Source organism: Rattus norvegicus, chromosome 8, assembly GCF_021556685.1.
Source record: "Rattus norvegicus strain SHRSP/BbbUtx chromosome 8, alternate assembly SHRSP_T2T, whole genome shotgun sequence".
Taxonomy (NCBI): Eukaryota; Metazoa; Chordata; class Mammalia; order Rodentia; family Muridae; genus Rattus; species Rattus norvegicus.
Window position 1 is genome coordinate 129,186,185 of NC_141541.1, and position 13,222 is coordinate 129,199,406.

Sequence of the window (13,222 nt, forward strand, 5' to 3'; positions counted from 1 at the left end):
GCCACTGTTTCTGATCCCCACGCCCTGGTCCCCACTGAGCCCACTGAATACAGCAGCTTCATGCTGGGGGAGCTAGGCTTAGAGGCCACAGAGAGGAAAACAACGGTGACCTTGGGTGACAATGTCAAGGCATCATATGTCTTGAGCTAAAATGGCCTCAGGAAACCTCCAGTCTTAGCAGCACTGGCCTTCGTCTGTGTGTGTGGCCTTGGGTAAAGCATGGACCTCTCTGAGGTGGCCTTCTCACCTGAAAGACAAAGGGACAGCACTGTCCCTGGCACTGCAAGAACAGATGGACTCACATTTGCCCCCAGAGTCTGTGTGACTGGGTCACTGACTAGGAACTGAGACATTTCCCACTGCACCTTGCTGCCCCAGCCTCCTGCCTCCTTCCCAATCCTCTGACCTTGGCTGTGTTCCCTGTGCTTACTGGTCCCTGTGCACTTGGCCTCCTCCCTTCTCTCACCTCTGCTCAGGGAGGTGGTTTTACAACCTGACCATCTCATGGCTGCCCTGGGACAGGTGAGAGAACAGGAGGGCTGTGCTCCCCAACAGGCCAGTGAGTGGCAGAGGCCGCATGGGCCCTTCAGGCATCTTGGACCACAGGGCAGCAGCTACCCAGATAAGGAGAGTGTCACCAAGAACGGAACGTGGGCCTCCCAGCCAGGGGAAGTCTTGCTTACAACCTGGCCCAGCAGACCAATTCTGCACAAGACCAGTTTTAATCAGGGTTCCATTAGGCTTGATCGAGGGCCAGGCAAAGGCTCTGGCAGCTGGTGTGCGGGATGGTGGCTGAGGGCATGCAGCAGAGGCACTGGCCTTTCATGCTAAGGCTCCTAGATGGCACCCATTGGGACCTGAGTCTCTGGGAGCCATGGTGGGACACGGGGCAAGAAGGCCCCCACAGCAGAGACACAGAGCTCCCTACACTGACCAATGAGGAGCACAGGTGCCCACCTACTCCCGGGGCCATGTCACCTACTGGGCTCCTACCTGGCTTGTTCTTAGGGGCTTTCTGGGACACCAAGGCCCTCGACGGCTCCAGGCGCAGCTTCTCCAGGTGCTGCTCCAGCAGCACGGCTCGCTGGCGCTCCTCCTGCAGCCTTCGCTCGGCTTCCAGCAGCTTGCTGCTGCTCTCCTCCACCCTGGCCATTAGACACAAGCTGCACACCCTGCAGGCAGGTGCCACCATACCCAGTTTTTGGATCTCACAGTGGGACCCTCTATGGAGGTGGTAGCCAGCCTTGTCTTGATGTTCATGGCACTGACACCAGAACAGGCATTTTAAATAATAGTCCCTCTGAGGCTTGTGACGCCAACCGGAGAGGTGTCCCACCCCTTTGCTCCCAACCCCTGTCCTCAGAGCAACCACCTCTCTGGCGTTTCTGCTGTTGCCTCTAGAACTTCCTGCCACACAGTGCAGATGTCTGTGTGCCTAGCTTTGAGGCTTAAACACAGGTCTTGGCTTCCTATCATTCTGAGTGATCGCATTGTCCTATCCCCTAGCAAACTCAGCCACCTCTCCCCTTCCCACTGAGCTGACATAAAGTGGTATATCTGTTTCCTATTGCTGTTGTAACATGCCTATCACAAAGCCAGCAAAAATTAACGAGCAAAATTAGCAGAAAGTTTCTGGAAGACAGCACAAAGTTAATGTCTCATAGCCCTCTAAGTCTGAAGCCAGCAGGCTCATGTGCCACAGGTTAAAATACAAAGGCCTGGTTTCTATCTAGAATCCTTGATAGGGAAAGTTAATGTCTCATGGCCCTCTAAGTCTGAAGCCAGCAGGCTCCATGTGCCACAGGTTAAAATACAAAGGCCTGGGTTTCTATCTAGAATCCTTGATAGGGGTTAGGGGGAGAAGAGCCCCCTTCCAAGATCACTCAGAGCATGGTGGCACCAGGAGCTGCCTCCCTTCCTGCCTCCTGCCGGCATCAAAGGGCACACTGCCCCCTCCATCTTCAAAGCTGCCACTGAATCCCTCTGACCTGAGAGTTACCCACAGCTCTCAGAAATGGCCCCAGGTAGGAAAATTCCCTGCTTTGTGGAGAGAGGTGATTCTCCAGGATAATCTTGTTGGGGGCCATGATGCAGTACAAAGTATTCACAGGCAGAGATACCAGGCCCTGCCTCCTACAGGCACGCTGGGTCGACTCTTCCTTCACACTTTTCACATCTCTACGCCTGCTGCAAACCCAAGGCCCTGGAAGAGCCTGCTTCGATGATTTCACACTGCAACCTGTTCCATCCTGTGGGCCTTGCTGTGGCTCCACAAAGCTCGTGGGATTTCTGTGGCACTAAACGCCCAGAAGGCCAGGAATCTGAGATCCATTCTGAGCAAAAGGTTACAGGAATGGGTGCAGATCGAAGTTGCAGCCTGAAGTTCATGGCAGACGGCAGGGAATGAATGATCTTCTGTGTCAGGGAGCAACAAAGGATTGGAAGGACAAGAAACTTGAAAGAATCCAATTACTAACCAGAACCTGCACACTAGCCAGTTGGTTTAACTAGTCAGCAGCCTCAAGGTACGTTGTCTTCAAAAGCAAGACACACATCAACTCAAAGGCAGAATGGAAGAGTGGACCAGTGCCCACACCAGCACTGTTGAGCTGAGCGGAGCTGTCCAGCATTGCGGCTGCTCCTGGTGCCCACAGGTAGCTGGTGAAATGACTGAAACGAGTCCCCAGCTCCTCAGGCATACTGGGGGATGTAGGTTTTTAGAAAGCCTCCTGTGGTGGCCTTACTGGCTGGCTGCTACCAACCTCAACCGACTCTGTCTGCTCTGCAGGGCACTGTAACCATCAGTGCCAACGTAGCCTCTCTGCAGGGCCCAGGGTCAGTGAGACAAAAGTGCTGTGAGGATGCAGACAGCACAATGACAAGAGCAAGCTCACTAGACAGTGGCATCAGTGGACCGCCTGTCCCTGTCTGCAGACGCTGGGACTGAGTCCTAGAGAAGGTGACAGACAGCTTAGACCTGTCCTGAGGGAACTCACCTGGATGGCAGGAAAGTGGTTACAGCCATGCAAGTACATGGAATGGTGATGGTGCATGGGCTGATACCCATGCCCCAAACTCAGCTCCCTCAAAGCCTACAATGAGGACTCACATGCTTCCTGCTGGAGCTATGTGGGGGAGAGGTTATGTGTGCCCTGCCTGTCCACAGCTATTGGGCTCTATAATCATCTAGAGTGCCCTTCACTGGGCTTTTCTGTCACAGAAGAAAAATGGAGGAATAGGGAAGATACCATGAAGACCACTGTCTCCATGTAAGGAAGGTGGCATTGGGTGACAGGAGAAGCTACTGTGAATGGAGACTGTCCATGGCTGCTTCTGCAATCCCCAGAGAGGAATTCACATGAGGACCCACACTGTGCCCAGGGCTTGCAGAGCCACAGTGGAGCAGCAAAGTGTGGCACCAGAACAGGAAGTGTAGGTGAGGTTCAGGCTGAAGATGAGCACAGGCATCCTGCCCTCCTGACTGGAGGAAAACCAGGAATGTCCCAGGGCTTTGGCAAGAGTTCAGACTTGCCCCACCTGACAGGTATGATAGTCCTGAATGGAACCACCCCACGGTCTGGAGGATAGAGCAAGGAGCTTCTCTGGAATCCAGAGCAAGAGTTTACAAGGAAGGGTAGTCAGGAGTGAACTTGTGAATGACAGGCAAGCAGGGTCAAAGGATCCTCTACACAAGTAATGACAGTTCAGAAACCAGGAGGGAGACGAAGCCTCCAGGAGAAACTGCAAAGCAGACTCCATGCCACTGACGGGAGACCAGAGCTTCTTAGGTTTGCTACTCATCGAGTGATTGTGTATGCACACATGTGCGTGCCTGTGCGTGTATGTACACATATGGTTGTGCATTTAGGTGTACATGTGTGCATACATATGAGTATGTGTGTGAGTGTGTGTGTGTGTGTGTGTGTGTGAGCATAATATGTCTGCCAGGAGACAAGCTGAACCTCCACTGCTTAACCATCTCGCAAGCCTTTTGAAGAGTTTCTTATGACTTCATGAGTCACCACAGACTTGCTATCTTCAAACAATACAAGAATTCCAGGAAAAGAAAGGAATGTCTGCAATTTAACAGCAACAGGACTCAAGACAACCTCATTAAAAAGTAGGCAAAAGTATTGTGCTTCAAAGAAGATGTAAGAGTTACTGTTAGCACATGAAAGAAACTTGCAGTATCTGTTAGCACGAGGGAAACAGAAACCACACTGAGATAAAACTTCAGACCCACTAAGATGGGTATATATGGAAACAAAATCAAACAAGCTTGTGGCTCCTGGAGACCCAGCATCATCAGCATCAGAGCTGTCTGGAAGGCAGGGAAGGATGGTGGTAAGATCCTTTCTGTAGGGGATAAACTCATGGGTAAAAGTCACCACTATTCACAATCCTTCAAGTTCCTAGAGGCTGGGTGTAGCTGGTGGTAGGGCTCCTGTCTAACAAGTCCAGGACCCTGGGTTCATCCCCAGCACATAGCAAAAATAAAACAACAACGTGTACTTCTAATCACAGCACTCAGGAGGCAGGGAGGAGGAGCTCTATGAATATGAGGACAACATGGTCTACACAGCAAGCTCAAGACTAGTCAGGGCTGCATAGTAAGGCCCTGTCTCAAAAACAAATACCAACAAAACAAAAACTAATTAACCGAGGACATAAATAAACACAAATTGTCTGAAAACTGGTAACCAGTAACTCAGACCAAGGAATGTAAAGTAAATTAGGGAAGTCATGAGATCAACGCTATGACTGTGAGGAGACCCCGCCTTGATGAGGAGGGAAAATCCACAGGGTATCAGAGAGTGAAACAGGCAGAGACTATGCATAATGTATGGTGCAACTTAAATATTTATGACAAATTAAGAATTTAAAAGCAAACAAATCCAAGGCTGCTGGTAAGTGAAATGGGAATGTGAGCCGACTCACGTGGGGAGGAAGGGCTTTCGTTTCTGCTTTGCTTTGCTCTTTCAGGAATGTGTGCTTGCTGCTCAACTGTGGGTTCCATGTACACTCAGAGACTCAAGAAACCAACAGCTGGCATCACGGAAAGTGGGAAAGCATGATGTGAGTTTCCATAGTGTGTGTAAGTGTGTATGTGTGTTTGTGTGCGTGTGAGAGTGTATGTGTGTGTGTATATATATGTGTGCATGCTGTGAGAGTGTATGTACATGTGAGAGTGTGTATGTGTGTAAGAGTGTGTGTATGTGTATATGTGTGTGTATGTGTGCATGCTGTGAGAGTGTGTGTATGTGTATGTGTGTGTTTGAGAGTATGTATGTGTGTGTGTATGTGTGTTTGTGTGTGAGGGTGTATGTGTGTGTGAGAATGTGTGCGAGTATGTGTGTGTATGTGTAAGTGTGTGTGAGTATATGTCTATGTGTAAGTGTGTGTATGTGTGTATGAGAGTGTGTAAGTGTGTATGTGTTTTTGTGTGAGAGGATGTATGTGTGTATAAGAGTGTGTAAGAGTGTATATGTGTTTGTGTGTGTGAGAGAGGGTGTATGTGTGTCTATGTGTGCATATTGTGAGAGTGTATGTGCATGTGAGAGTGTGTGTATGTATGTGTGAGTGTGTGTATGTGTGAGTGTGTAAGTGTATATATGTATGTGTGTGTGAGGGTGTATGTGTGAGTGTGAGTGTGTGTATGTATATGTGAGTGTGTAAGTGTGTATATGTGTTTGTGTGTGTGAAGGTCTATGTGTGAATGTGTGCATGTGTGTGTATGTGTGTGTAAGTGTGTGTGAGTATGTATGTGTAAGTGTGTATGTGTGAGTATGTATGTGTGTATATGTTGTGAGAGAGTGTGTGTACATGTGTGTGAGTGTGTGTGCGTACATGTGTGCATGTCTATGTATGTGGAGGGAGTCTATGTGTATGTTGATGTGTGCTTAACCCATGCAGAGGCTACAGGCCAACCCTTTGTCCATCCTTAAGTACCATCCACATCTTTTTCAGGACAGGGTTTCTCACTGGCCTGGAAGTGACCAAGTAGAGTCAGCTGCCTCAGGCATCCATTTCTTGTCTCCTCTGAGCTGTGGTGAACAGTAATGAGAATGACTTGGCAAGAACAAAGTAAGCTTAGCACTACTAAAGAGAAAGGTAAGCAAGAATGAACGCCACTGGGGAGCCAGAAGCAGGAGGGTCAGCTTCATCTAATGAGTGCCACTGGGTAGATAGAAGCAGGAGGGCCAGCCTCATCTATCTAGGGAGGCCAGCTTGGGCTATAAAAAACAAACAAACAAACAAAACAAAAAGCAGATTTTAAGCAACACCACCAGTAGCAACGAAATACAGTTAATAAAATAGTTTTTTTTTTTTTTTTGGTTCTTTTTTTTCGGAGCTGGGGACCGAACCCAGGGCCTTGTGCTTCCTAGGTAAGCGCTCTACCACTGAGCTAAATCCCCAGCCCCAATAAAATAGTTTTTATGGCACTCCCATCCTTTTAGAATTCTATACCTTAAATTTCTCTTAGGTTTTCATTCAAGAGAAAGGCAGTATAAAATATTTTTAAAAACAAAGGCCCAGAGATCTGATGCACTTTCTATGGTGGCACTGGCTGGAGTGTACACAGGGGAGAGGAAGTGAACTGGGGTTTGGACGCTCACTTGCAGGAAGAGGAACATCAGAACAGCAACAGGCAGAGTGAGAACCCAGGGGTGACTCGGTACGAATGGGAGCCACTGATGGCTGAGGGAGGTTTATGCGAAGAGATAAGACATCACTAAGAACAGAGTCCTGAGCTATTGCAGAGAAAGGCATAAAACTCAACTAACCCTGAACGAAAGGCAAGAGGTGAGAAAAAGCAGCAAAGAGCAACCATAGCAAATAGGAAAGGCTGAGACACAGAAAATGTCCAATGCTGGGGCTGGGGGCATGAGGCAGAGTCGGGAGGGCCATGGGTTCAAGGCTAGCCTGAGCTACATTTGAACCATTATCACAAAACAAAACATGACACCAAAGCCAACAACATTCTTTTAAAAAGAGACATCTTGTGACATTTGCCATGGGAGACAGCCCCTCTCACTCTAAGCAAAGAGAGAAATAGCTCAGCAGGCAAAGCCATTTGTTACCAACCAAGACTTACAACCCCATTCAGGTCTCCAGAATCCCACACATGTGTGTGTGTATACCCACACATGTACACACGAGCACAAAGGCACACACATCCACATCCACACACATACATATCAGTTAAATAGATAAAAAACTGAAACTTTTTTAAAAGGAAAAAATAGATAAAAATCTAAGAAATCTTATTTCCCTGACACTGAACCCATGGAGAGAGGAAGGAAACAGCAGAGGCTGGCTCACCCAGCTTTCCACAGCATGTGTCAGTCAGGGTCCTCCCTGACTGCACCCTGGGGTGAGAGTGTCCCAGCTGAGCACAGCAACTTCTCCAGGATAACAAGAGTTGGGAACTATGTGACAACAGGCTGAGGCAGCCAGAAGATGTGGGGAGCACAGAAGTGAGGGGGAGCTACACGGAGGAAGCCCAGGCTAACTGCAAGAAAGGCTTGTGTGGAAGGGCCTGGCTTCAGGATAATGCGTGGGGGTCCCTTTTGCTAATGCAAAAGTAAAGACATGTGGCACCTTGGGTGATGGGTCTGAGGACAGTCTCACAGGGTCCCCAAGGGGCAAAAGGCATCAGAGTGAACCCGAGGGCTCCTAGCAGCTGACAGAGGTGAACATGACTCAGGGACTGCCCACCTTACACATGTCCTGGCTGATTCCCTGCGTCTGCCCTGTCCCGTGAGGGAGGCCCTAGGAAAGCCTATTTCAGGTGGGGGGGAAGGCAATGGGGGGAGGGTGTGCGTCACCCTGCTCCACTTCTCTTCCACAGAGAAGACCATGGGAGTGCCAGTAGTGGATGAATTGACATCATGTGGAGAAAGCAGTTCTTAGTGGGATTTCAAAAGGACCACCATTGTGCTCAAAGCCCCTCCAATCACAAACATAACTTGGGGGAATGGAGGACAAAGCCCAGGGGAGGGCATGGCTGCCTTTTGACAGACATGAATGCAACCATTCAAAGATTAGTTGTTTTCCGTACCCGAGACCCTGCATGTGCAGCCTTTACCTGCTCATGTCCCAGTCGCCATGCCTTCCTTGGTAGCAATGCCCTGGTTTTCCTTCAGTAAAGCCCTTTCTCCCAGTTCTGTGAGCACCTGGAGCTACCTCCAGTCTGGGGGTAGTCAAGGAGCTAAACCTCTCACAAGGAAAGCAACCCCTGGGCCCTTGCTACTGAGACTGAGACTTTGAGACCAGAGAATGTGGGACCTGCTTGGGCCTCTTTGTTCTATTCTTCTGCACTTTCCAGCACTTTCCAGGTCTCCCTTCCTAAGCTTAGGCAGAACTGGTCTCTATTATCTGTCATCAAAGAGCCGTGACTGATATATGACCCTTCTGTGAGGACAGAAGCTTGCTGGTGTCCTTTGTGTTTCTCAGTCACATGGCTGGCCCACATACTGGCTTGTGTGCCTGCAGTTCTTCTCAGCTGGGTCACCTGCACAGGAGCACTGACTGAGGGGCTGGACTCTGCCAGCAACCCTCTGCAGGCAGCTGGACCTACTGGGCACCTCGGCTCCACACCCCTTCTTGCCTCTCAGAAACCCCAGCTTCTCACCTCAGCTACCCTCCTGTTCCTAGCAACTGCATCAGGCTCTGGGAGCTCTGGGAGGATGACTACACTTAAAGAGAGCTTGGTCGCCTTGAATATGCCTGACTACAGGGCTGTCCCTGAGAACAAGTCCTACCCAGATGACAGAACCCAGAGCTATGAGCCCTGGAGGGGCACCCGAGTTGTGATTGTGAGGGAGCCCAGTCCCCACCCGCAGGCTGAGGAGAGCTGGTTAGGTGCCATGTGTTACCGCTTCTGCAGCACAGTGACAAACTCATTGAGCCGGTCCCGCTCCACCTCAGCAGCCTGCCAAAGGGCCTTCATTTCTGCAGCTTGTGCCTGCCAGCCTTTTTGTTCTGGGGAGTCTGAGAACCTGGGGCCAGAGTGGAGGGCAGAGGACAGAGGTAATGTGAAGTTCAAAGGCATACATATCCCCATAGAATGGCAGGGGGACTGGGAAATTCAGAGGTTCTGAGATGGCCAGAGGGGTCTGTCTATCAGGATGTGACTTCTGGGGCCTGATTCTCTGCCAGAGTTCAGTGGCGTTCCTTGGGTTTCCCTGAAGAGTCACAGGTCTTTCCTGGGAGACATGGCCTAGAGATATAAAATAAAGCCCCTTTCCTTTATAGCCACATGGCAAACCTCAAGGGAGAGTGGGCCCACTGGAGACTTGGTCTGGATCCTGAGCTGACCTGCATGAGGGGAGGGGTAAGTGACAGCAGGAACTCCAGTGGACAGTGGGTAGGACTCGGGCAGGACAAGCCACCCTTTGTCTATGAGCCCACGAGAAGAACAAAGCGTGCATTTAAGCCCTGAGTCTGATTATATCCACAAAGAAGGGGCTGGAGAGCTGAGGGGATATCAGTGACTTAGTGTGGGGGCCCACATGATGCGGGTGCTCCCCCAGTGGGTAAGAGAAGGTTGTGGACAGTGGGGCCAGGCCAGAGCCTCACGCTGATTCCCCAGCCTGGCAGTCAGGGCCAAGCTCTGGCTCTGAAGCTGTTTACTCTATCAGGTGGCCCCACCACCAGCCTCTCTGGCCTTATATAACCCTGGAGGGATGCTGGGACTTTGCCTGGCCTCAAGCTGCCATCTGCGTAATGGCCTGAGGAGGCTGAGCAAGGGAAGATGGTAAGCGTTGAGAGCTGAGGGAATCTGTACTCCTACCTGGGCGAGGTCCCATGGGGACTAGGCAGGGATGGCCTTGTGAGAGCAGATTCCACGAGTGTATGGCCCAGGCTGGTCACCGAGCTGTGTGGAGGCAAAAGGGACATCAGCAGGGGAGGAGCGGGTACTGCTGGGCCTCACAGTGGACAGGAACTGAGGGAGCCCATGGAGCAAGCCATGCGGGCCTCACAGTTTCCCATGCATTGGCTGCCCTTCCTTGCTCAACATAAAACAGAGCCCTAAGCAGTCCACATTAGTGAGTCTGTGAGACTTAGGAATAAGTGTGCTCTGAGGCTGCAAAGGGGCCATCAGCAGGTGCTTCAAGTGATGACACCCATGCTGACAGCTCCTTCTAGCCATAAAGAGCCAATAGAATAAGGGAAGGTTTGAAATAGAACAGCAGCAGGGCATCCATCTTTTTTTTTTTTTTTTTTTTTTTTTTTTTTTTCCGGAGCTGGGGACCGAACCCAGCAAGCGCTCTACCACTGAGCTAAATCCCCAACCCCACAGGGCAGCCATCTTAAAAACAGTGTGTGCACGTATGGTATGCATGCATGTGAGGTATGTGTGTGTGGTGTGTGCATGTGTATGTGGTGTGTGGTGTTTGCATGTTGTGGTATGTGTATCTGTGTGTATGTGTTGTGTGCGTGGTGTGTGTGGTGTGTGTGGTATGTATGAATGTGTATGGCGTATGTGTGTGTGTATGTGTGTGTGGTGTCTGTATGTGGTGTGTGGTATTTGCATGTTGGAGTATGTGTATCTGTGTGTATGTGTGGTGTGGTGTGTGTGCTGTGTATGAATGTGTATGGTGTTTGTGTGTGTATATGTTGTGTGTATGCAAGTGTTCAGGCAGGAGGATCAGGAGCTCAGAGTCATTTTTGGCTACATCTCAGATCTATGGCCAGCCTGGGACATTTGATCCCTGTGTGGAAACACAAAAAACCAGAGATGACTTAACCAGTACTTGAGAAACAGAGGCAGGAGTATCTCTGTGAGTTCAAGGCCAGCCAGGGTCACATTGTGAGATCCTGTCTCAAAATAAATAAAATAAACAAAACAAGATTGTGCTAGGGGCTTTCCAGAAGAGGAAGCGGGTAGTGTTTGTCTGGATAGTAGGCAAGGCCTCACAGCCCCTCCCGCCATCCTGTGCTTTCCTTACCGGGAAGAGCCGAGCCTGCCAACATGGTCGCCTGCCGAGGCTGGGGAGTTGGTTATCGGGGTCTGGTCCTCAGGGAACCTGGCATCGGTGGGGCTGGCCCCCTCACCCCCTCCTTTCCCGTGAAGATACTGCAGGGAACAGACGTGGGTTGGAGGTCAGAGCATTGGTGCAGAGGCTGGGGAAGGCCAGGGGCGCCTTGGCCAGCTCCAGCTCCAGGACTTTGAAAGAAGCCTCTCTTCAGGGTGAGTGCCAGCCTGGCAGCAAAGACACAGCTTGCATAACAAAGACATCACACAATGCCTCTGTTCAGGAGGAGGCTGCAGAATGAGACCAGTGTAGGCCAGGGCCACAGGGAGCTATGGGGACAATGCGGGCCAGTGCCCTGGAGAGGTAGGAGCGGACTCCTGTGAGGGCCCACTTTCTCAGGTAGCTCCATGCACACGGTGTGACTAGAGGTCAGTGTAGCCATCAGAGCGAACACCTGAACATCAGATGCCTGCACGGCCAGTGGCTGTGTGGAGACCGGGCTTCCCAAACTCCTCTCTCTTAGCCTCTCCCTCTCTTGGAACCAGAAGATCCTTAGCAGGAGGTTAGGCCACCATCAAAGGACAGCAGTGATTTAGCTCAGTGGTAGAGCGCTTACCTAGGAAGCGCAAGGCCCTGGGTTCGGTCCCCAGCTCCGAAAAAAAAAAAAAAAAAAAAAAAAAAGGACAGCAGTGAGTATGGCTCCTAAGAGCTTGGCCTGGACCGTCCCCAGGAATTCTGAGAAAACCGAAATGTGCCATTGCACCAGGTGAGTGGAGGAGCATGGCCCTGCTGGCTGGCAACCTTGAGGTAGAATCTGTCCTCTTTTGTGTGCAGGACAGAGTGAGGTGGTGATGCCAGGGTACTCCAGGCACTCCTCCCAGGACACTAGGACTGAACTGCTGCAAGGCGGTGTCCCCAACTGCCTGACGCCCAGACTTCTCCCTCAGCCGGTCCTGTGGCCCAGGCTGCCCTGGACACAGCAGACCAGTCAGTCAGTGACAGCCTGAGCTAGGAGAGGCCAGCAGCCCCCAAAGGAAACACAGGGCAAGGCTGTTGTAACACATCTGCTCCCTAGGATAGGTCTAAAGGGAGAGGGTTTTGCTGTCCCTGAGAGTACCCTGCAGGAGGGATCCCTAAAGGCACCCAAAATGTAAGCAGCCCTGAGCAGGCTCTCAAGTCCCACCCTGAACACAGAAGCTACTGTGGCAACCCCACAGCAGGCACCAAGGCCCTGTAGCCTGTGCCTTTTGAGGGGAGTTCGGGGGAACATGGGCACATGTATGAGGAGAGATTAGGGGGGACATGGGCACATGTGTGAGGAGAGATTAGGGGAACATGGGCACATGTATGAGGAGAGATTAGGGGGGACATGGGCACATGTGTGAGGAGAGATTAGGGGAACATGGGCACATGTATGAGGAGAGATTAGGGGGGACATGGGCACATGTGTGAGGAGAGATTGGGGGGGACATGGGCACATGTGTGAGGAGAGATTAGGGGGACATGGGCACATGTGTGAGGAGAGATTGGGGGGACATGGGCACATGTGTGAGGAGAGATTAGGGGGGACATGGGCACATGTGTAAGGAGAAATTAGCTTCGGGAGACCTAGAAGCTAAGAGAGGCACAAGACCCAGTACAGGCTTCCTGGAGGCACTCATGGCCACCTGCATCCTAAGGGGGAGGGAAGGGATGGTGTGCAGGGCCATTTGAGGGAGAGCTGACAGTAAAGGAAGGGGAACACGATGGGAAGACTCAGGAGAGAAGGCAAGAACTGGAACTTTGTGCCAGGACCTGAATGAAGTGTGGTCAGGGAGAATGCTCAAGTGAAAACATCTAGGCAGGGATTGGGAGAGGGAGACAACTGAAACCAAGAACTATGACAAACCAGATGGAAATGCTATTTTGTAAGCTAATTAAAATATAATAATAAAGAATTTTAAAAAGCTGCATGTGTGGGTAACACGGCTACCAGAGACCACAGGCCACACACGGAAACTGCAGTGCCAGGCAGGTGTCAACAGGATTGCTGTTTTCAGCACTTGCAACTAGCTGGCTACCGTAACTGTCTGTTAAGATCCTACTGATGAAGACACCACACACTTTGGTTACAGGACACAGAGAAATCACACAGCTGGGGAAAATCTCGGAGTGTCCACTCTGCTGGCTAGCTTTCATGGTGCCAGAGGGTGTGGAGGTTGCAGGAGGACAACAGTCATCAAAGGTCACACCTAGTTGTG

General features: G+C 50.9%; 1 protein-coding gene across 3 annotated transcripts in view; it reads right to left on the reverse strand.

Annotated features, from left to right (window-relative positions):
* Positions 1 to 13,222, reverse strand: part of Ccdc13 (coiled-coil domain containing 13) — a gene marked incomplete in the record, with an annotated part of 44,389 nt that overhangs the window by 5,369 nt on the left and 25,798 nt on the right. For all 3 annotated transcript variants that reach the window (NM_001447038.1, NM_001447039.1, NM_001447037.1), the window contains 4 exon segments: positions 994 to 1,145; positions 8,880 to 9,002; positions 9,797 to 9,880; positions 10,956 to 11,083. In NM_001447038.1, coding sequence (NP_001433967.1) covers positions 994 to 1,145; positions 8,880 to 9,002; positions 9,797 to 9,880; positions 10,956 to 11,083 — 487 coding nt within the window.